This window comes from Tyto alba, unplaced genomic scaffold, assembly GCF_018691265.1.
Source record: "Tyto alba isolate M040663 unplaced genomic scaffold, T.alba_DEE_v4.0 Super-Scaffold_8, whole genome shotgun sequence".
Taxonomy (NCBI): domain Eukaryota; kingdom Metazoa; phylum Chordata; class Aves; order Strigiformes; family Tytonidae; genus Tyto; species Tyto alba.
This window is the reverse complement of record NW_024881329.1, coordinates 11,428,985-11,451,718: the sequence shown is the minus strand read 5'-3', so window position 1 is coordinate 11,451,718 and position 22,734 is coordinate 11,428,985. Positions and strand designations below refer to the sequence as shown.

Below are 22,734 nucleotides of genomic sequence, written 5' to 3'. Positions count from 1 at the left end.
TATCTCATTTCCAAACTCTAGCTGTGCTCAGGTCTAGGTGCAGATCCATGGTCTTTGTGAGGATCTTTTTAGCCTTGGCAAGACTGATGCCATATCGGGGTCTGTCATGGGGCTCAGAGTCATGAGTACAGGAGAGGAAGATATAAAAAACCCAACCAAGCAAGGTATCTAGAAATACAGTTGTGACTATGAAAACCTATGTTTCCCAGAAGTCCTGTTGTGGACAAGTAAGATTTATTGATTGAATTTAGACTGTTACAAACATGCCCGTGTTACTGATTTCATTATGATTATAAGAAATGCCCAGTCTGTTGGAGTCATGTTTACGAATCAAAGAAAAAAATTTAAAAGTAGAATTTGGCTTAAATTTTATAGCGCCATAGTAGTATTTCTATAAAAGCTATTCTTAAGACTCTGTAGTAGCTACAGTAGCATAGCAGGGTCAATTAGCTACCTGTGTGAGTCTGTATATATATATTTTTTTTTTCTTCCTTTCTTAAGAGGAAGCTTTAGAGTCACTGCAAGCTAATATTTGTATTTCTATTACATACCAATACAGTGGAGGAATTACATGACAGCCCCGTTAAAAAAAAAAAAAAAAAAAAGGGGGGTGTGGGGGAGTGTGTGCAAAAAAAAAACACCCACCAAAGCAAAAAAACCCCAAACAAATAATAAAACAAAAATTAAACAAACAGAAAAAATCTTCAAACAAGCAAGCAAAAAGAGAAAACACAGCCCCCCACCCCCAAAAAACACCACCCACCAAACAAAAACAAGTCTCCCCCTTGACCCTAAGCAACAAACTCCTGTAAGGTATTGTCTTCATGTTACACTAAAATATTGGGGTACATATCGTTCATGGATTATTACAAATGCTCTAGCTATTATAGATAGATATTCTGCACTGAAAAATAAAATATTTGTTAGGATGGTGAAAGGCAGTTTATCTCTGTCATGGGAATACAAGCAATATAAATTGAAAGAGTTAATTTCTCAATCTTTTTCCTCAAAGAAACAAATCCAAAAAATAAGAATGCTATCAATGGTGTCATGTTTATGATGATTGTTATATATGTATCTATGTATATAATCAAATTTCTTTTTTTGCATTGTTTTGTTAGCACAAGAGTGACTAATATGATACTTTATCAATTGTCTAAGAATTAATGGATGTAAATAATTACTATAATTATTTAAACTCCACTAACTTCATTTATTCACTTTTTCTGTACCTTGATACAGCTTAGACTGCGATATATATCAGGAAAGATTATTTAATGAGCTAAAAACCACTAGTACCGCCTGCTCTTTGGTGTAGTTGTCTCAACTTTGGTACTTTTCCTTGAGTGACTGTTGAAACGCTACACGTAATCTAAAGGCCTTTGTTAATTTGCAGTCAATATTGCAAGTACTTTTTAGCATTACTGAACAACAGAGGCTTAAAAAAAGAAGTATATTGTACTAACAGCAGAAACTTTTTGTTGTGTACATAGAAGAAAAACATATTAGTATAAAACCTATATTTTTGGACACTTGTGATCTGCACTTGATTTTCATATTTGACAGTGCAAAGTAATGATGAAAAAAGTCACAATAACTTAAGAGGATTGATCAAATATGGAACTACATAATATTTTGCTTTGGACAGGAGAAGGCAGGACACTTGGTGTTTCAAGAAATCCACTCTGCTGCTCCTGAGATGTAATTTAAAAAGAGGGACAGACATATATTTCATAAATCTATTGGATTCTAGGCTTGTTGAGGTTAGAGGACTGTACATATTTCAGTGTCCAAAATTTCTCTTCATAATTATTCTGATTCAACTAGAACTATTCCAGATGAATTTCTGTCAGTTTACAGAACTGAAGTCTGGAGGCTGTCAGACATGATTGTCTACTCAGGCAAAAGATGTGTCTTGAGGAAAAAAAAAAAAAAAAAACCAAAAAAAAAAACAAACCCACAAACAAACAAAAATAAAACAAACCCCCTCCCCCCCGCCAAAAGACATCCCCACAACCCTGTCCTTTCCTCCCTGTCGCCCCCCCCCCCAAAAAAAAAAAAAAAACAACAACTAAAACCCTTACATTGCTGGCAAATTGCCAGCCATCATTGTGCTTGTAGTTACTAATGGATTGCATCTCAAAGAATGTGACTTTTGCTCCCAGTTCACCAGGTGAACTTCTTTCTAGAGACCTATAAAGGACAAGACACCAAGCTGCCATTTCTAAATATTTCCAGAAAACTGTCTCTCTGTCTCTGTTCTTGTCCAGGTAAACTTGCAAAATACTTTTCAAAGTTAAACCTGCAGACTAAAGTGTAGCACAATATGGGACATCAAAACCCAGGAGTTCAGTAGAGACGTTGGTTTATGGTGCGCTCTGGTATTCCTCTCCTGCATTAACTTCTGTTTATTCTGTAGGCTATAAAATAACTCTTTCACCTACTTATTACCCTCCTCCTCTCTTTCTGACACTTCCTTCCTTCCTTCCCTTTAATATTCCCTTTACTTCACAGGTACCAATTACCTTTCTTCACAGAAATAGTCTAATCAATGCGTAGCTAATTAAACTCTGAGGAAATAGTTGTGAACATGCATTTAGCTTTGTAAAATAGCTCTTTCATACCTGTGGAAGAAGGGCTGGTGTATTCAAAAGCTCATCCAATTTTTTCAGATATACCAGCTGGTTTGGGAAAAGATATATCCTCCTCCCACAAATCCTGTTTTGCATTACCAGCTTGTGATTTTAACCTCATATGCTTTTTATATAATTAAAATAAGATGACATGTCCACAGGACTTGCCATGAGGTACATTGTTAGGATACTACCTTTTGCCTATTTGATCTTCTGTTTACCAAGCAAGAAATATTAACTTTTGTGATATTTCCCCCCCCCCGTATGAATATGCATATTTGAAAGTTTTTCACATATATATTTTTTACTCATTTGCTGTCAGATAGTTTAGATTCCTTTCTAAATTGCAGCCACAAAACTGCTTTTGACGTGAAAAAGAAATGAGCCTGTAAATCTTTTGATAGATTCCCCGAAGCTCCTTTAATATTTGAACTGGGAATCTGAGATTTAAGAAATTTTGTTGGAGAACTATTGAGTCTTCTTCTGATACACCCAACTGCAGAATCTCTTTGCAGATATTCCAGGGATTATCTGTTCTCCATCTGTGCTCCTAGTGACCCACATGAACATCTAGCAACACTTGGCATAACTGTGCATTGCACAAAGACACTGAGATAAATCTTTCAGTGTCCCAAAACTGCTTTGAAATCACATTCTAATACTTGTAGAGCTTTAACAATTGCATGCACCAATAATACATAGGTGCTAGCTGCTCTTAGGGTTATGGGTTTTTATCTTTAGCTCTCAGTGTTTTACAAAGATATTCTACTATCCTGTCTGATAGGGAACTGAGGTAGAGAGACATTGTGAACTCAGATTTAGCCCAGTTGTTCAGTGGCAGAATGAATTCTGAAATACAGGTCTTAGTCCTGTACCTCCAGCTTGGTCATTCTCTCTCCTTGGTAGTATGCTGCTGATGCCAGATGAACACACTCACCCACCTCTGCACTGCTCCCTCAGTCCCCCCCACCCCATCCCCTTTAGAATTCATTATACTTCCTAATATTTAATTTGCATTAGGTTGAAGATACAAGTAGCTGATTTGGAATACCAGGGACAATGGGTCTTGTAATGGAAGTGTCAACAGTCCGTAAACTATGAAATTGCTGCAGTCTACAGTCTGAGGTTCAAATAAACCTCCCATCTAATGATACATGAAAAAAAGATGCATTAGTTCAACATGTTACAGTAAATATTTTCTTTAAAAGGAAGAAGGGCTACTGAATGCAACTGGAGAACATGGACAAAATAAATTCATAATACATAGCAGGACATTGTTGTAAAAAACTTGTTTTGGGAGATTATTCTATTCTACAAACATCAGTGTGCTTGAATTATAGTCCCAGTTTGCAAATGTGTCAGTGAGTTCACTGATGGCATCACCTTATTTATGTTTTCTTCTGTCTTGATTTTCATGGTCAGTGCCAGAAATCCCAAAGAATTTTTCATCCTTCCCCTGTTTGGGTGGGATATTTTGTTGGTTTGGGGTTTTCGGGGTCAGGTTTTTTTTTTTTGAAGATGAAGTAATTCTTGGGTTTGGGTCTTCTGTATTGATAGGATGTGTTACTTTACAAGGAGCATTTTCTTTCCGCATTTATAATATAATTGCTACTATAATCTGGGCAAGTATTTATGTAATTAAGTCCTATTCTTATCAGAGTTGATTGACATTTTAATTACTATATTGCTATAAAAATGCTTTTTAAAAAAGATGATTGATTGAATAAATAATAGATATCTATGGAGCTTAGTGAATGTTTTTTATAAATGATTTGTCCAACTATAAACCAATAATTTTATTTGACTGCATAAATCATCTTTTATATTCTTCCTGGAAAAACGTCCAGCCTGGGAATTGGTTAAAAAAAAAAAAAAGTTCTTCTGCATGCAAAATTGAATTTATATTTATGTTTGCCCTGGATTTTTATCCTGGCCATTCTGAAAGCTCCTTACAACTTTCAGAGTTCAGCTACTGAAAAAATAGGAGCTTTTTCATGTATCACATGTCTTGGAGGGCTAAAAATGCAGGGTGAGCAAGTCAAAGCAATAGTCAGTTTGCAGATTTTGAGTAATTCCAGAACTGACATATGATAAGAAAATGTTGAAAAGCTAACTCTAAATAGCAAAGATGCTGAAAAGCTGAAAACAGTTTGATTATTGTTAATTAGTATTGTAGCCAGATTTGGTCAAGTTAAAGGCAGTGAGGTCAAAGCTGATGCAAGAGAACCAACAAACATGTAAAATCAGTAAGAGATGATTTGAATAAATTACAGAGATGCTGAATTTTAGGTTGGGATTAAGGTTTTAAATTAACGCCAACTCTTTCACACTTATTGTTGTGTCATTTAGTTTGGAAGGAGCGTAAGTGAACTTACCTAGGTGTTTGGTTTTGTTTGGTTGGGTTTTTTTAGAGCTGAACTTCTGCTCTGTGATTAAAGGTTATGACCAAGGTGACTGTGGACACTGTGGTAGTGGGACCATGGCAAGGCAGCAGTGGTGAGCACCTAGGTGAGGTTCAGCAGGGGAGCTGTCACGAGCACCAAGAAACGTGACTCATCCTCCCCTGCCATGGAAATTGGGAAGATCCTAATGTTGGGGATTGGTGAGGGATACAGTCAGGTGTAATTGGAGATGTGGCCTAGAAATTGGTGGTGCTCCAGGTTTGTAGCAATGAATTTCCTTAGGGGTAAATGAAGACTCATGCTGGGCTTGGAGAAACTGATTCTGTTTAATCTACTCTTGAGAGTTTTCAGGGATTCCCAAGACAGCTCTTGAGTTGTTGTGTGGGATAAAGGGAGAGATTTTTTAAGAACATATTTACTCGCCAGTGTTGGAACAAATCCTGAGTTTAAATATTCTAAGAAGACTGGGTCTTTCCTTGGCTAACCTCCTCCCCAGAATAGACTGAGTGTGGAAGATGAGTTTCTGTCAACATTTGGTCTTGAAAGATCCATTCAGGAGCAGTCTTAGTTTAAATCCTGTTCTGCCTGTGTTACTTGGAGTGCTGGCAAGACTCTTAAATCTTTTGTAGCCTCTGTGATGTTTCAAACATACATCTCATTCAATGGCTTTCCAGCTTCATTCAGTTTTCCCCCCCAGTTAAGCCCAGAGAGAACTTTAACAGAGCTTTTCTCTCTCCCTCTGTTTCTCTTGGCATTGCAGTGTTTCTCTAATATATATATATGATGCTATTCTCATCATGTCAGGAACCAAATATTTCTATAAAATGTATTAGAAATGAAAGTTCTCTGTATTGTTAATGTAAAAAATATGCTGAAGACATGCATGACTGAACAGGCAAATGTAACTGAGCTACTGGGGAGTTTAATATTGAAGATGCATTGTATTGACTGACAGTAGTATAAATGGTGAACAGACCTCTGTAAACATTTACTGTCATTACTCTTCTCTACTTAAATTCCTAAGGAAGTTGTGAACAGTGCTACAGAGCCATAAGAAATCATCTTAAGTGTCTCCCAAGCCTTTTCCTTTGTCTAACAAGACAACAGATATCTCCCAGATCTTTTTCTAAACAGGCTTCAAAGACAGCACAGACCCATCCGTATTAGAAAAGATTTATTCTTACTGTAGATAGAAGGGAATTTTAGTAGCAATGGAATTATTATTCCACCTAAATCAATAAAGGAAGTTTCTGTCTTGTTTAAGAAAAACTGACTGTGACTGCTGGCAGGGTGGGAAAGGAGATAGAGGTACAAATTAGACTAATAGCTGGATCTATAATAAGACATAGAGGTCTGAAAATGGGATAGGAATATTTGAAAGTCCAATCCTCAAATGGACTGCTTACCCTCCCTGTCACCAAAGGGTTTACTGTAGATTGGTTTGCAATGTTATTTGCCAGTCATCCGATGCACTCTTCCTTTGCCCAAACAGCAGTATCCTGTCTTGGCAGTGATGAGCAACTAAATACTTAGCTTATGAGGAAAAGATCTTTTGAGGACTTTCCTCAATATGTGTCTCTTAATTTGGTAGTGGTATTCAGAATACACCTGCTGCAAAATTCCAGTGTTAGGTGATCAGCTAAACCCTGAACAGCTATTGACCCCAATACAATTAATGTCTTCTGAGGAAAAAAAGGCGGCCTAGATCTCAGTCTCCAGAAAATTCATCCAAATTGATAAAGCACCTCACTTTCTCTCTGGCTACACGTTTGAGCTTCAACTCAACTTTAGTAGTCTAATACTTCCATGAGGGACTGAGGGTGTTTCCAGAAGACTTAGAGCTTCACAGTTAGAAGCTTCCTGAGAAGTAAAAGGTTAGGATTTGAACACTTGTAAACCATGCAAGGAATTGAAATCCATGTGTCTCTGACATCCTAAATGAATACTTTAATCACCAGGTCTTGTTTAAAAGAGGAGGCATCATTCCTGCCAGTCATCTTTTAAAAGAGATTTATTATCCTGTTGTTATTACTTTATATAGTATATTAAAGCTGGGTTTCAGCTTCCAGCTCCTGGGTTTTGGGAAGGTGAATCCTACTGCCAAGTAAAGTCATGGCTATCAGGTGCTGGAAAAGACTTAGGGCACCTGTCACCTTGATGTGTCTTATTGACTAGTTCTGTTGGCTGGCCTCTGCTCTGTGAACTGACTTATCTAAGTGGGTCTAATAATCTTGCAATCAGTTTAGATGTCTACCTAAGGCACTAGTTTACTTTAAGAGCTAGGGACCTTAAAAACAGGAGTTATGTAGCCAAGCACTGCATTGCACATGACGCCCTGTAGATACTTCCAAAGACTTCAAATATCTATTTAAAATGATAGAAGCAGAAGCAAAGAAAAATTTAAAATGCCACCTACAATATCTTCCAGTCAATGCAGGGATATTCTGCAATAGTTAGTGCAGTCTTCTAAAATACCATTTAAAAATTATCTCCCTATCAGAAAAGTAGAAAGTTAAGGAAGACTGCAGATATTGTGAGATGCTTTTGTTTGTTAGGAAAGCCCACTTGGTAGGGGCAAGGAGGTGGGGAGAGGAGAAAGTTTCCTCCAACCATTACAGCTCCATCAAATGCGCTGTTACCCCAGTAATGATTGTTATGCCTAATAGTCATGGACAGCAACTTTATTCATCTCAGAAAGTACACAAAGACAAGCAGCACTGCAGTCTCTAAGATACGAAGCTTTCTCTGTTAAATTTGCCATGGATGGTTGGATTCATCAGTTTGCATGCGTCTTTTGACTGATACATCATGCTGGATGCTTTAGGCAAACACACTAATTAGTAGAACAAATAGAAAACCCTGAGGATGCCCATGCTTAATGACATCGCCCATATTCTAAACTGTCTCTACAACAAATTACTCATTTCATGGCTGTAGGCAGTGCAAGTTAATTTATCTGTATCAGTTACTAAGTCGAAGCATTCACTTTTAACAAGACACACTGTATTATACCTTTCTAGGAAACTTTGCAACACTAGCTTTTAAACAAAAAAGAAACTAGGAGTAACAGGTCAGGCAAATTTGAGGACATAAAAAAAGTGAGAGATAGAGAATCTATTCTAAGTTTAAAGTCAATAGATGCTGATCAATTAGTTAACTTTTAATTAGTTTGGTACCACATAAAAAACAAAAAATTGTGAAAAGGGCTTGAAATTAAATTCTCAAAGGAATGTTGAGTTAGAACTCAGAACTCTGGCTCAGAACAAAGATGGATTGTGCAGAACTGTGTGCAGTTCCTGCCATGAATGCTTCAGTCAGGTAATTGCTTTTCAGTCAATCTCAGCAAAAGCAATGAAGTCAAATATGGAGAATGAAGCAAATTCACAGGCATCTTATACCAGTATGGTTATAGTTGTCATTTTCAGTTGCATATTGGTTTGGTTTTCTTCACGGAGAAATTTGACTGAAGAACCTGGCTAAAGTGAATCTTGTTCTCACAAAATCAATGAGGTGAACATAGCGGTCAAATGACACCCAGGAGTCTATGACATTGCTGAACTGTAGTCAATTACTTAAATGAACATGGATCTTCGGAAGCATGCACCTAAACATCCTGTATAACCAAGTCAACTCAAAGCTTCAGCAGCAAAAGCAGAATATTGTTGCCCTAAAGACAATGGGTCAAGCTGCCTTCGTACTGGCAGGTTGGATGGGAGGGGAACAATGAAGGAAGCAGATTCAGTTGAGGCAGATGACCTGACAGATTACACTGGAAAGTCAGGATTGTTCTTTCTGTCTCATTCAGCAGATTGAGAGCAGCAGAAAAAGCAAATTCTGCTGGAAAGACCATTTATCATCCCATAGGTGAACCTTTTTCTCAGCAGTGGTAGTCTCTACAGCCAACCTTGCCTCTCCAAGTGGTCTGGCAGAAGAAATGTAGATGATACCAGAGCCACTGTCACAGGTGCCTAAGTAGGCGCGTGCTTAAGAATTGGATGCTGCCATCCAGTGCGGTTATAAAAGCTTTGCCTGTCACCTCTTCACAAGCATATGGATGGACATGGTCAACAACTCCGTGTTTGCAATAAAAGCTAAAATCTCATCCAACTGTTAACACTGTCTTTACTGAACATATATTTTGAGGCTGTGTTAGTTTACATTCTTTATAAATACGTAACATGGAGACTAAAATATAAACAAGCTTACAGTAGCAAGTAACCTTCCAGAAAGTAAAAGGTTCAGCATCCTCCCAGAGACCTTGAAGAAGCACCTTTATCTGTCACACAACACTAGGTTGTTGCTAAACAGTTTCCAATGGTAAGTTTGGAACCCAAATATTTGCAAATCTGCAAGCAGTAAATGCCTTGGTAGTTACCAGGAGGGTTTCAATCTGCTTGCTCTTTCCCAGACTTCTTTGGAAGCTGTGCCTAAATGTAGTTTTATTCATCAATCTGCTACTGCCTTGTCCCAGAGAAAGTGGTTAGAAAGGGTTTTGTGCCCTCTTGTACATCCAGCACCCTGAAAGTATTCAGGTCCTGATTGAGGGTATACATTTCTGACTTCCTCCTCCACTTACAAAACAGTCTGGAGGGAGGGAGAGAAGAGCAGCATTTGGGGATCAAAACACTGGAGTTAGGGACCCCAAGGGTCTAGGTTCACGTTTATTCCCACTGCTGTAAGCTTCATCTGTGGATTTAGATAAGTCATGCAGTGATATTGTGCATCATTGTGCCTTGTAGAAAAGTGATAAAATGAGACCTGCTCTCTCCTTGCTTTCTCCTGTTTGCATCTGCTTGGGTTTTCCCATGTGTCAGGGCAGACCTCCCATCTTCACTTAAGTGAACTGTGTTCACAGCCATCGCGTGGATGTGGTGTGCTTGCATTGTAGCCTTCCCCAGCCTGCATCTCCCATGTGCACAGTTACAGGCTGATGTGGAAATGAATCTCTTGTTTCTGGCACATCCAGCTCTTTGCATCTTTGTGGTACTCGAGATGCTTACACCCGAGAAGCTGCAGCTGATGCTCCTTGCTTGTCAAGTGTGCAGAGAGCAAGAGGCTGTCTTGGTCCATCTGCACTGATTTAGTTGATAATGTTTACAATGTCTGCTGGTTTGGGGAAAGATGCGGGGGTGGAGGGGTGTCGGGAAATTCTTTGAGCCTTGTTATCCCTACGGTAACTATAGACTTTGGCAGGAATGCGGGTGATGAATTTCAGGGCTGTGGGCTTAGTCCGAGCGGCAGCGGCTCTCCTCGCCGCTGCGCTGGATGTCTAGGAGACAGCAGCGTCCCCCCTGCTCCGCTCTTTCACCAAACCCTGTGAATTCGGCTCGGCTAAATAAACACCACCGAGCTGCTAATCACACGCTCTGAAACAAAACAGCACTTCACTTCGGGATCTGGGCAAGATCAGACTTCCCTCCCTCCCTCCCTCCCTCTCTCTCTCCCCTCCCCTCCCCTCCCTCTCTGCCCCCTCCCTGCTTTTCCCCTCCCTCTCCCCGGCAGCCGCCGAGCCGGTCCCCTCCGACCTGGCAGCCTCATGCTGGGGGCCGCTGCCGGCCGGGGCTGACCGAGGCCGCCGGGGCTCCCAGTCGCCGCCGGGCTCCCAGCAGCCGCCGCCGCCCCGACGATAAAAAGTTGTGCGGAGCGCCGAGGATGGGAGCGCATCTGCAGCCGCTAGCTCTCCGGCTTCTGGCGTTGACTTTCCCTTTGGTGGCGAAGGGTTTTTCTGACGAAACCTTGGAGAAAGCCACGAAATCCGAGGGATATTGCAGTCGGATCCTGCGAGCCCAAGGCACCAGGAGGGAAGGGTACAATGAATTTAGCCTCAGGGTGGAGGGCGATCCAGAATTTTACAAGCCTGGAAATAGTTACCGGGGTAAGTTGGCCATCCTCTACATCCCATATTAAGAATAATGATCAGGACAAGTGTCTCTGAAACTATAACGTGTGTCTGCCTGTCATCTCTGTATCCCTTTTGGCATGTGTGTGTGTGACTGTGTGGGTTAAGACAGGGTAATATACTCCCACACATTACTTTATTGGGGATGCTTTTATGACAAGTGAGGGGGAGTTGGATTTCACAGTATCACTTTACTCCCAAACATCAACTCAGTATTAAGAGGAATTTCCTTTCTTTTATAAAGCCTCTCTACCGTCTTGGTGCTAGCACAAGATCACAAGTTGATGCAATACAAAACACACTCTTACGCTGTTTACCTACTTCTATAGGATATCTTCATATCCCTTTAAATATAGCACAGTGACTAGGGGAAGCTTTAACATTTCATCAGGAAGGAGAGGAAACTCAGAGGTAATTGTTCATGCCCTGAAATATGAATGTTAATATAATGAGTTAGCATATGGGCAAACAGTGATGCAGCATGCTGCCAACTTCCCACATTTTCCACTTATGTTTATCCCACCCCCCTCTTTTTTCTGAGGAAATGAACAGATGGTTCAGACAGGAAAGAGGCAGAGACAGTGCTAATGACCACTGTAAATAAGTGATGGAGGCATTTGTTCTTCACTGAGCATTTCACATACAATCCTTGAAATTAACTTCCAAAGCATATTTCAGCACATTTTTCTAATAGGCAAAGGCAGTTTTTGGTCACTTTTCCTGCCTCACCACTTGATGTCTTTTGGAAATAAACCTTCATGGAGTATACTGTTAACTTTGAATTTTAGAAGCACTTTGGAAAGAATTTGGACATTTATAGGTACCATAACTAATGTACTCTATAGGCATCACTTTGGACAACAAATTTTGAGAGTGTTTCCTAAGTGTTTCTCCTGACCTTCCTTAGATTCAGTGTGAAGAGCAATGTTTCCTGGGAATCTTAGTATAGACAGGGAGAAAAAAGTGTACATGTAGCATAATCATCGTGCTCTCTTAAAGGTTGAAATATATATCTGCAGCTGTGATTAACCTGTTTTGAGCATCAACTGGTAACTTTGCATGATTGTTGTTTTTATTCTCAATAATTGATTTATTTTAATGTGGTGTGAGGAAATGCACATTTCCCACAAATTGGTTAACTGTTCCAGACATTATGACTATTACCTTGAGTGTGAAAGGTTTCATGTTGTGTGTCAGTTTGATAAATCTACTAAGTAGGGTAAAGATAAGTGTCAAGTTCTTTGACAGCAACAAATATGAATGTTCTTAAAAAGTTTTGGATTTACTTCTGTAAAAGCATTATTGGATATTTTCAGTTATTTACGAAATAAATTTTTATTGCATGGAAATGTAGGGGGAGTGAAACTCCCAGGTAAATTAACAGAATTAATTTTCTGGACATATTACATCTTGGCATTAGGAACTCAATTGACAAGATCACATTAGTATATTGTAACTTCTTGGAAGTGAGAAAATTACAACTAATGTTAACAAGTTAAAATGTAGACCAAAATATGTGCCCAAGTTTCTGCTATTTAAATTTGTGTCACCTGAATGCTTCAATCCTAACTAGATAGTCCTTTAAGGACACTTTCTGAATGGTTGGAAGAACACAAGTAAATGTTACCATAACATTCACAGTATCTATGGCAAATAGTTAAAACTAACAGCATTACAGAAAGTTTAAAGAGCTCATTTTCAAAGGAATTTCTGCAGTACAACTGGAACTTTATTACTGTTTTATACAAAGGGTGGACAATCTAACTATTGATAAAAAATGTGGGATTATGGCAGATCTGTGGGTTTTCCTTTTATCTGTAAATTACTAGATATGCAAATCTTCTGCAGTGTTGTACAACCTCTGTTGCGTTGGAGCCAAATGTGCTCGTTTCCATGGACCCTGCTTGTTTTAATGCAGTCTGGATCCTTGGCACGTTTCCTAGTGGGCTCCTGGAATAAACTAATATTTATGCAAGGTGGATAACACAAGAATTAACTGCACATACAAATGCCATACTCCACCAAATTGATGGTATAGAGGCATCTATTTGTGTTTATGACTATCTTGTTCATTGGTTGATGTGACACCCATATAAGACCCTCAGTCAGCAATGACTGGAGGAAACACTGCAGCACTCTTGCAGTGTGGGAATCAGAAGACCACAGTTCACATCTCCCATTTATCTTTGGGAAAATTTTTATGGCTTTCCTGCAATTACTCACCTTTAGATCAGCCAGAATCTCTTTGCCCTAAGGGGAAATCCTGGGTGGATCTGCATGTATGGAAGCCTAGTTTTTCCACTTCTCTGGAGCTGTGATAGAAGAAAATGGCCCTGAGCACTGAATAACCTATTTGAGTAGGTATGCATCTCCTCTGGTCTGCAAACACTGGCATCACTAAATAAGGACACATTCTCCTGTCTCAGATAATTAAAAATGAGGTAGCAGCAGGGCTGAGGAGCCATCTTTATTTCCTCCCTCTTGTCTAGGAAAGCAACAATGGCTATGGGCTTCACGGTGTCCCACAGGGGAGGTGGCATTTCTAACATTCCTTAGGTCTTATCCTGGGACTTCCGACACTATAGCCTGCAAGTGTTCTTCATCTGCCTGGTCTTTCAGGCTGTGATATTGTTGCCTCTGCCCTTGTGGAGCAGGCAGCCAAATGCATGGAGTGGGCAGGTCTTCCTCTAGTACTAGGTTTGTGGGCACACAAACCTGGGGTTGATGTCCTTTCCTATGTGCTGGTTAATTTAGACCCTGATGTAGCTGCTCTTGCTTCCACTGAAGGTCAAAGTTCCCATTGCATTCAAAGGGCACAAATAAGCCTTAAGTTTAGAAGGTGTTAAGGGGTAATGATCCTTGAAAGTACTCAGTCTTAGCTTTATTGATCTGTTAGAGTTAGATTAATGATTGCATGAGATTTCCATGAAAAATGAGGTAAGTTTCATTCTATTTAAAAATATAAATGAAATTGTTTCTAAAAATAGGCATTAGTATGTCCATTTCACGTGCTAACATGCAATGGACATAATTTCCTCTATAATATCATCAGATTATTATTCTGATAAAGAAAATGAAGATTTGATATACCTTTTATGTAGATGCTGTTCCCGTTTTTAATGGAATTTCTACTTGTAGATCTGTTCACCTTCTCTGTTTTCAAGGAAAAACTCATTTAATGTTACATGCTCCATTGTACTGGTTTGGAGACTTCTTTTCTAAGGAACGTTGAATCTTTTTTTTTTCCATTTCTTTCCATCCAACGTGCAAACACTCTTTTCTATGCTTTACAAACAATCTCTCACTCTGTAAATATTTTAACAATTCTCATGTTTTACAAATTATGGATAAAAGTAGATATTAAAAGTATTATTTGTTGGTACTTGTGCAATGTATAACACAGGATGTGCTGTAGTGTGGGATGTGGAAAGTCAGATTTCCTGCCTGAAACCAAAGGAGCAATTTCTTTGATCACCCTACCCTTTAGCTGGGGACACTGCTGAAAGAAGAGTGCCTTGAAGGTGTGTGCCAAGTGTAACTTGTAAAGTAGCTAAAGATTTGCCAGAGGGGATGGAAGCAGACAAAAGTAACTGTTGATATGTAATGTTCCCTTTAAAGTAAAATCCTTAGCTTTGAGTCTTGGACTGAGATTTAACTGATCTTTACAGGAAGTTCATATTGTTCAATTAATGTTAATTAGTGTGAATACAGTACGAGCAATACTCAGCTGTTTTTTAAAATGGCAGAATTTAGCCCAAGAACTCTCAACTCTTATGCAATGAGGAGCTGTTATCTCTTGTGAAAACCAGATGTAGTCTGACAGCTTCCCGCTGCTGCCTGTGCGATGCTGAAACACTCAGTCCAGAGCCAGTGGCTACAGAACTATTGCCATAGCAAGGCTCTGTATTTAGGAGTGCTTCAAACAAAGCCGTGCACTGCAGTGTTACCTTAGCATACGGGCTAGTTCGGAGAGCTGACAGAAATCTTTTCAGCTCAGGTTCTGGCCTGGCTCGGGGTGACTAAAGCACGCATTCATCCTGGTATCCTCGAGCAGAAGTTGAACGGCCACTAAAATCCCCGAGTTCGCTCTGCTCCCGGGGGTCATCGCCCTCCTGGCGCCCCTCGCTTGTATCTGGCTGTCCCCGCCACGGGCAGAAGTGCTCCTGTGGCTGCACAGAGCAGCTCCTCAGGGACTGGACCCAGCTGAACTCTCTGGTTGGGGTTTTTTAGTGGTGGTGTGTGTTGTGTTTTTTTTTTTTTTTTTTTTTTTTACTTTTCAGCTGGATGCGTTCCCTGGTTCAGCTGAGAGCACAGCTGCCTGGATGCGGCTGCTGTAGGAGCAGTGTGGGGTGGGGGAGGGCAGGAGCAATCTTGTTGGAGGAAGCATGGATTTATTCTGGGCTAAAATGACTGTGCAACCACAGCATGAGTATTGCTAACCCCAGGCATTCAAAAACTATGAGTCAGGCTTTGGAATTACTTTTTTTTTTTTTTTTTTTTTTTTTTAACTCCCCCTTTATGGCTTTTGTACCATTTCACATGTCCTTTATTTTATAGGTAGGTGTTTGTTTAGAATTTTGAAAACTGTTTGATGTGTAAATTTTTGAGGAAAATGATGAAAGCTGTTGAGTCAATTCACAGCTGGATTCTCAGTTTGCTTGCATAAGTATTGAAGTATTTCTGGTGTAACCTTTTACTCATAGTGATTCAGAGTTCTGAATTACATATAATATATGGAAAAATTTGTTGCACGTAGAAGACCTTTATGGCAATTAGTTTCTAAGAATCTGTTCAAGCAAGTGTAATGCATTCATCCTTGTGTTCAGCAGTGTGCTGTTCTCAATTACTGCAACTGAGAGGCTGGTTGTGGATTTTCATTTGGATAATGCTGCAAAAGTTAGCAAAATTGGACTAATAATACTAATTAATGGGCAGATAATGAATTAATGAATTGGAGCAATACTTAGAAATGTAATCAGAAATTTTAATGCTGTTATGCTAATACTTAGTTCCTTTATGTAAAATGTGACAGTCTCTTTCACCTCAAAAATCATGAGATTTCACCTCATAATAAGGTTCCATGGAATGAAAAGTGTGTTAAAAATCTTGAGAGTTGGGGGACTTGATGTTATGCTGATCACTACTCTAGATTTGTACAGGTGTTTGCAGGTGCACAGGTCTAAACATGGCACTTTTATTTAAATTTTTAACTTTTTGTGCCTCTCTCCAATTCTTATTTATTCACATAGTCAGAAAAGCTATGTATTTGTACAAACGCCATGGCTTTTAGACCCAAATACAGCTGCATAATGTTAGAAATTTAAAAAAAAAATCCTATTTTATATTTTTTCACTACTAAATTTCTAGATCAAAGAGCTCTACATACGTTCCAAATGGACTCTGGGCATATTTTGAAATCTATATATTTTTTTTTTAAGGACAATCTATAATTTTTAGTAATGTGATTCAACCCTTTTCAGCCTATTTGTGTGAGAGGGAGTCTCTTGTGAATACTGTTCTATGAAGCAGCATTGGTAGTTGCAGTTTGCTCATGAAAACTCTGGGTGGTCTTCAGTTTTTATTGTGCCAGTCAGGGTTTGAGAGTGTGACAATAGCATATTATGAGCAATGCTGTCTGCATTATGCTTAAAGTAAAAGCTACTTAAAAGTATTAATAATCTAGTTTTCTGTCTCCTTTTAATTCAAAATGACTTTTCCCCTAAAATTTATCTCTACTTCAGTAAAAGATTCCTATAAGTTGTTGAAAAGGGTTCAGTAATTTTAAAACTCCCTCAAAAGTCCTGCTTCAAAGCTTTGTCTCACTGCAGCTTTTTGACAGAGTTCAAAAGAGCTGCAGTTGATGTAGCTCGTGTGTTGCTGGGTGGTGCTTGGGTACTGATGCTGGCAAATAGAAAAAAAATCACACAAAGATATCTTGCAGCAGTAGAAAATGAGGGATGTAATCCTGATGCTGAGCATGATAAAATCAGATTAGTCAGCATTATGTTATTTGTTCTCTGCTGGTGGATCCAATGGCGCTTTTCTGGTCAGGACTGATGTGTGAAGAAAGGTGTCTGGCTGATGTGTAGGATGCTTTGACAATCAGAACTTGGCAGCACAATCTTTAGAGGCCAGCTTTAACCATCAGTTTAACTTTGTCCTGTTCTGCTCCGAAGTTAAAGGAGTGGAAGGATAGTTTTAGAGCAACTATCTCCACCAGCTGGAGTATTGGGGTGAGAGTAGCTGATCTGGAGCAGGCATATATGGTCATCTGGTTTTACATATGAAGAAACTTCCTGTGTACTAAGATGCCTAGATCTTTGTCTATGCTCAGAGCAGGACCAAAGCTGAAGTCAAATTTTCAGGAAATGTTCCCTCACATTAAAAAACAAAACAAAAACCCCAACCAAACAGGAAAAACAACACACGTGTCCCTGCTCCCAAAACGACAACAACAATAAAATAACTTTTCTGTAGATCTGAGCAGATTAGTGATCTTAAAAATAAAAAACATGTGTGTGGAAAAAAACAATAGCTGAAGTATTTCACATCATGCCAGTGTTTTTCAGTTTATGTGGAAACTTGGACTGAACATTTTTGTGTTCTGGCTGGCTCTGCTCCATGTTGTTTGGGCTCTAGCTTTTGTTAATATCAACTTAAAGCACACACCTTTCCAGTTGAACTGTGATTTCACAATTAATGTTATATTTTCATTATTTCTCTGTTCATTATATCACAGTAACACTTTCTGCTGCCACTCCTGCTTACTTTAGAGGATTCACATTGATCGCTCTCAAGGAAGGAAAAGAAGGTGACAAAGAAGAAGACCATGCAGGAACTTTTCAGGTGAGAGAACTTTCCTTGACCTGTACTTCTAGGAGTCTTCCTTACTGTAGGCTTGGCTGAAAGAGAAAATTTATATGCACAGTAGAATGCAGACTGTGCTTCAGTAGTATAAATATTTGTGGATGTTGACATAAGAAAAACATAGAATATTTTATTCCATGCAGCCTCTTCAAGAGGTCAAAGCGTTTGTACTCTGACTTTTAGCCTGCCTTCTCACATTCTTACAGTTAAACATGAGCATCAGTTATTAGAACGGGAGCCTAGGACACCTGAATTTGTTATCCGAAGTGAATATGAAAATTGTTTTATTCACATTTTGCTTTTTGTATTTCTGTGCCTAGATACTGTTGTCCATTCTGATGTAGATTATGACTGAGAAGTGTTTGCCACAGCTGTAATGACTGTTTTATCAGTCATAAATTAGGTTCTGCTGTTTTATTGATGCTCAGTAGTACTTCACTTAATGAACACATTCAGTGGGATGAAATGTTGTTTATCATTATTAAAAGGATCAGAACCCAGAGCGATGATTCACACAATAGTATTTCCAGCTATTTCAAGATCACATTGCATGAAAAGAATTCTGGAAATTGAGAATACACATCATATTTATGAAAGTAAGTAGAAATTATGTAGATTTGTTGATTCTCAAATGAGGTATCATTTGCTATTTGACTTCCCAAACTTAGAAATATTGTTGAATGATGTTGTTTATACTTTACAGGATGGATAATAATATTGATACTAATTTTAATAATGATTTATGATAGAAGGTTTCACTTGCCTCAAAGAAGCACTTTTATGTTTTCAAGGGAAATACTCAGAAGTTCTCATTTTGGTGATCTACAAGAAGATAGAAATCAACTTAATCCTAGCATCTATTCCTGAAACATCCAGGTTTTTTGTATATGACAAATCTTTCTGGTTTTTGTACACCTAGAAAATTTAGAATGCGAACTTCTTTGATGTTAGAATAACTCCATCTCCCTTAAAATTAAACAATTTCCTAATATTATTTGGGAGAAATCCATTTAATATGGACAGTTTTGTTTGGGGTTTTTATTGAGAGTAATCTAGCATTGAAGCACCAGCAACTGTTAAGAAGTAGATATGGTGGTGCTTCATCTATTTTAAAGGAAACTTGTTACCATTCATTTTTGTATTTCAGTTGATAATGTCTTTATAGTTGTGGCTAATGGGAAAGACTTGGCCTGAGTTTTGCATTTCTTGCCAGGTGTAAATCTAATTCATAATGCAGTGAGAAACTCACTAAGCTCAGCTGAAGTACAAAGGAATTTTGAAGTCAGCAGAGTGGGATGGAAATGGAAATTCTACATAGATCAAAAAAAATCCCAGTGGATCTTAGTGGAGGGGATTGTTTAATTAGTTTTATTGTATGGATTGCAATCTGAAATCAGTGTTCTAATTGGCAGATGAGAGTTTCAAATTTTATGCATAACTAAATTTGTATTTCTGTGGTACAAACAGTACTCAGTGTGCTCATCCCACATTAGCACAATTAACTGAATTTCATTCAGACAGTGCCTGCCAGTTCTGCCTGTGTTGATACATATTTAAGATTCTTAAATAAGTATCTAGTGAATGCTTACAGTAATAAATACCAATGTTTCTTGTATCATGGCTAGGTGCTAGTAACTAGAGGAGGAAAGATGATGTTTAGTTTGAGGGTTTGCACTGTGTTTTTATTATAAAGTGAAGATCTTGATGGTGTCTAATCGGCTGTACAGAGTAAGAAAAAACTGTGTATACAATAACTTGCATGCCACTCACAAGTATGTATTTTGTGTGCATAGATGGAGAATGTTATTCAGTGAATTACCTGGTGGAATACAACTCAGTGAAAAGTCCTTAATAGTGACAAGAGACTAAATACTATTTCTGTGTTACTGCCGTAAGCCTCTGCCTGCATGAAGATACATATATACTGTTCAAATAATAGTCAAAACAAAGCACATGAATGCACTGCATGAAACAAAGTGCTGCATTCATATTAGCAAGACTTTACAGCATAACCAGGATAGAAGTAAATGAAAGGTCACCAAATAAAGACGTATGCTTTCCCCCATGCCTCAGAGGCTGTAAACCACCATATTTTCAAGCCCGTGAGTGGCACTTTCAAATCATGGAGTATGGGTTGCAATGTCATTCATGCGGAAAACCTGAATCCGTAATCTGTACTCAGGTCAAGATCCCATTGGGGCTGTGGCTTCTGTCTTGCACTGCTATTGAGTGTTAAACTGATCAACAGGTGTAATGCCTCAAAGTACTGTGGAGGGGCATGTGCTAGAGTAGCAAAGTGTTAAATAAGAACTAACATCTCTAACTCATGGACATGGCACACTCAGGCTGGGAAAACACTGTTTTCTGTGGTCACAATCATGCTGCAGTAGGTTGAGTGGCTGCCATGAGCTCGCCCTGCAGGGGCTTTGCTCTGTCTTTTATAACCTCCTCATGGCTCATTTACTCTTATCTGACTCTGCAAGTCAGCAGGTACCGTCAATCTTCATTAATCATTAAGCTGCAGGGTCTTGATCCCGTAAATAGAGCAGCTGTTAAAATACTTGATTGGACAGGTATTTTTTTCTGAATCTGTTTTCTGCTGAGAAAAAGATTTTTAAATCTAATTTTACTGTTGTTTGTTTATTTAATGCAGACAAACTTCTTTTTCTTTGTACTTTTAGCACACCCAGGGCACAATTTGGCTTTAAAATACACAAATCACATTGTCCCACAAACATATGTTAAATAGCTAAATTAAATATGGTTGGGGAATTAAAGATGCCAAAATTCAGTCATACATGTTTGGGGATATAATAATATGGCTCTTACTTATGCCAGTGGTAAATGTTCGACTCGGGCACAGTGCACCACTCTGAAAGCTTTGGATATCTTGTCCCATTAGCCTCTTTACACAAGCCATTCCCAACTGCTGTCCTGCAGACTGCTGATCTTTCTCTTTTGTAATGTTTAGCAACAGTCTGCAAATTGTTTGAAGGCAAATTATACTCGAGGGCAACAATCAAGCACTGGTTGACTATAGAACTGTATCTATACGGACCATTTTTAATCAACATATGTATGCAGTGTAATAGATTTAGTCCAGTAAATAATGTAGAATAATAGAAATACAGTGCTGAGCTTTATCTTCCTTGTTCTCTGAGGAAGAATAAATATTCCAAGAACATTCTTGGTAGGTGTTTTCTGAATCAGTTCTGAAGAAATATTCAACAACAAAAAAATTAATCTGAGTGACTTGTTCAAACAATTCAGCATATTATATTTTATAGAAAATTTAAGGAAAACTTTTCCTAATGCCTAAACTGAATCTTTACTAATAGTGGTTAAATTGTTCTCTCATCAGATTATCTTCCCTAATGAAGAATTTTCTTGATATTTGGAGACAGTTATTCTGAAGTTTCCCTTATTCTCTCTCAAATTCCACACACTCTCTACCTGTTTCTTATTAAAATTTTCATATTTTCATTGTTAGGGCATCTTTTGTCAATTTTGCCATTTCTGCAGTCAAATGTTCAGTCTTAGTTATATTCCCCAGAATTGTACACAATAGTTGATCTGGACCCTCAGCGTAAAATCACATAGATTTTCCACACAGTAATCCTTTGGAATATTATAATTGCTACCCTTGTTTTCATGCAGAATCCTCTAAGTGTATGCAACTTGCCTTTATTGCATGAGCATCTCAGTATTGTACAGAAGATCCATGATAAAGTCTGAAATCCTTTTCTGCATGTATTGCTGCTTACATTAATATTCCTCATTTTCTGTCTGTGCATTTTATTACTTCTAAGTGTAGAGCTTTGTTCAATTTATCAAGAAAGTTCTAAACTACAATCCTATCCTTTAAAGTGCTCACCATTCCTACAAAAATTAGTGCTATTTGTGGACTTAAGAAATACATGCTTGACAATTAAACAGTCAAAATATTGTGTGTGAATATGACTGGCTTTTCTCATGCACAGTGATAAACTGGCTCAAAATTAGTTACTTCTATGTATTATTTTGGCATAATCAGTTGTTAGATTCTTATGTTCGCTATTTTTTGATACTTAAATGCATTCATCGTTGTAGCATTCCTGGAGGTGTTCTTTTGACTTTGTTTGCTCTAGAGTGATTCAAGAAATCCTTAATTTTTTAATTGAATTTAATGACCCACCAGTGCAAGAACATAAGCAGACGTGGCAGTATTAAGAGTGAAGGTTTTGTTAATAGTATGACATTTATAAAAGCTAGGGATGTGGGCTGAAGAAGAAAACATTTAAAAATTGCAGTACTAGTCAGCTGAGTCAGGTAAGTGATACTCTAAGTCCTTCTTCTCTAGGTTTACCTTGAAACAACAGCCCCAAACATTGCCTTTGATTTTGAAGACATGCCAACCAGTTCTTTTGATGTTGTTTAGCTGACTGATGTGCTTACCAAAGCTTTTAGATTAAAAGGCAGTTTTACAAGCTCTTAGAAAAGCAGTTCCTCAATTGCTGTGTTCCAGCATTTTATAGGAATCTTATATCTGTTTTAAGCAGTCGATATACTGCCTTTCGAAAGAAGCAGCCTTAAAAGGTTTTTAGCCATTTCTCATGATTTATTAGTTCTTGTATTTATAAGCAGTTTGTTTATAGTTTTTCACAAAATGAATATATACAATTATTTATTAAGTTTTTTATATTAAAAGTTAAGCTATGTTTATGTAATCTTGATGTTGCACTCAACTTGTATGTTTGGGATTTTTTAGCCTTGTAGCCCAATATAAACACATCAGACTACTTAGTAAATGGCTTATTCTGAGATGTATGAAATGATGTAGTTTTTGTTTACCACATGTTCAGAATTTTCCAGTGTTTTGCTCATGTTTGAATTGTCTACATTCCATTTCCCAACATCTTATCACTGAAACGGGGTCTGTCATCTTACTGCTTAT

At 38.2% G+C, this 22,734-nt stretch overlaps 1 protein-coding gene across 1 annotated transcript in view; it reads left to right on the top strand.

Moving 5' to 3' along the window:
* The first annotated feature begins 10,510 nt into the window (after positions 1-10,510).
* The window catches only part of SPON1 (spondin 1), a 192,893-nt gene continuing 180,669 nt past the window's right edge, over positions 10,511-22,734 (top strand). Inside the window, exons 1-2 of the mRNA XM_033006905.2 lie at positions 10,511-10,910; positions 17,674-17,780. Of these exons, the coding sequence (XP_032862796.1) occupies positions 10,688-10,910; positions 17,674-17,780 (330 nt within the window). The 5' untranslated portion in view covers positions 10,511-10,687. The remainder of the gene's footprint in view (positions 10,911-17,673; positions 17,781-22,734) is intronic.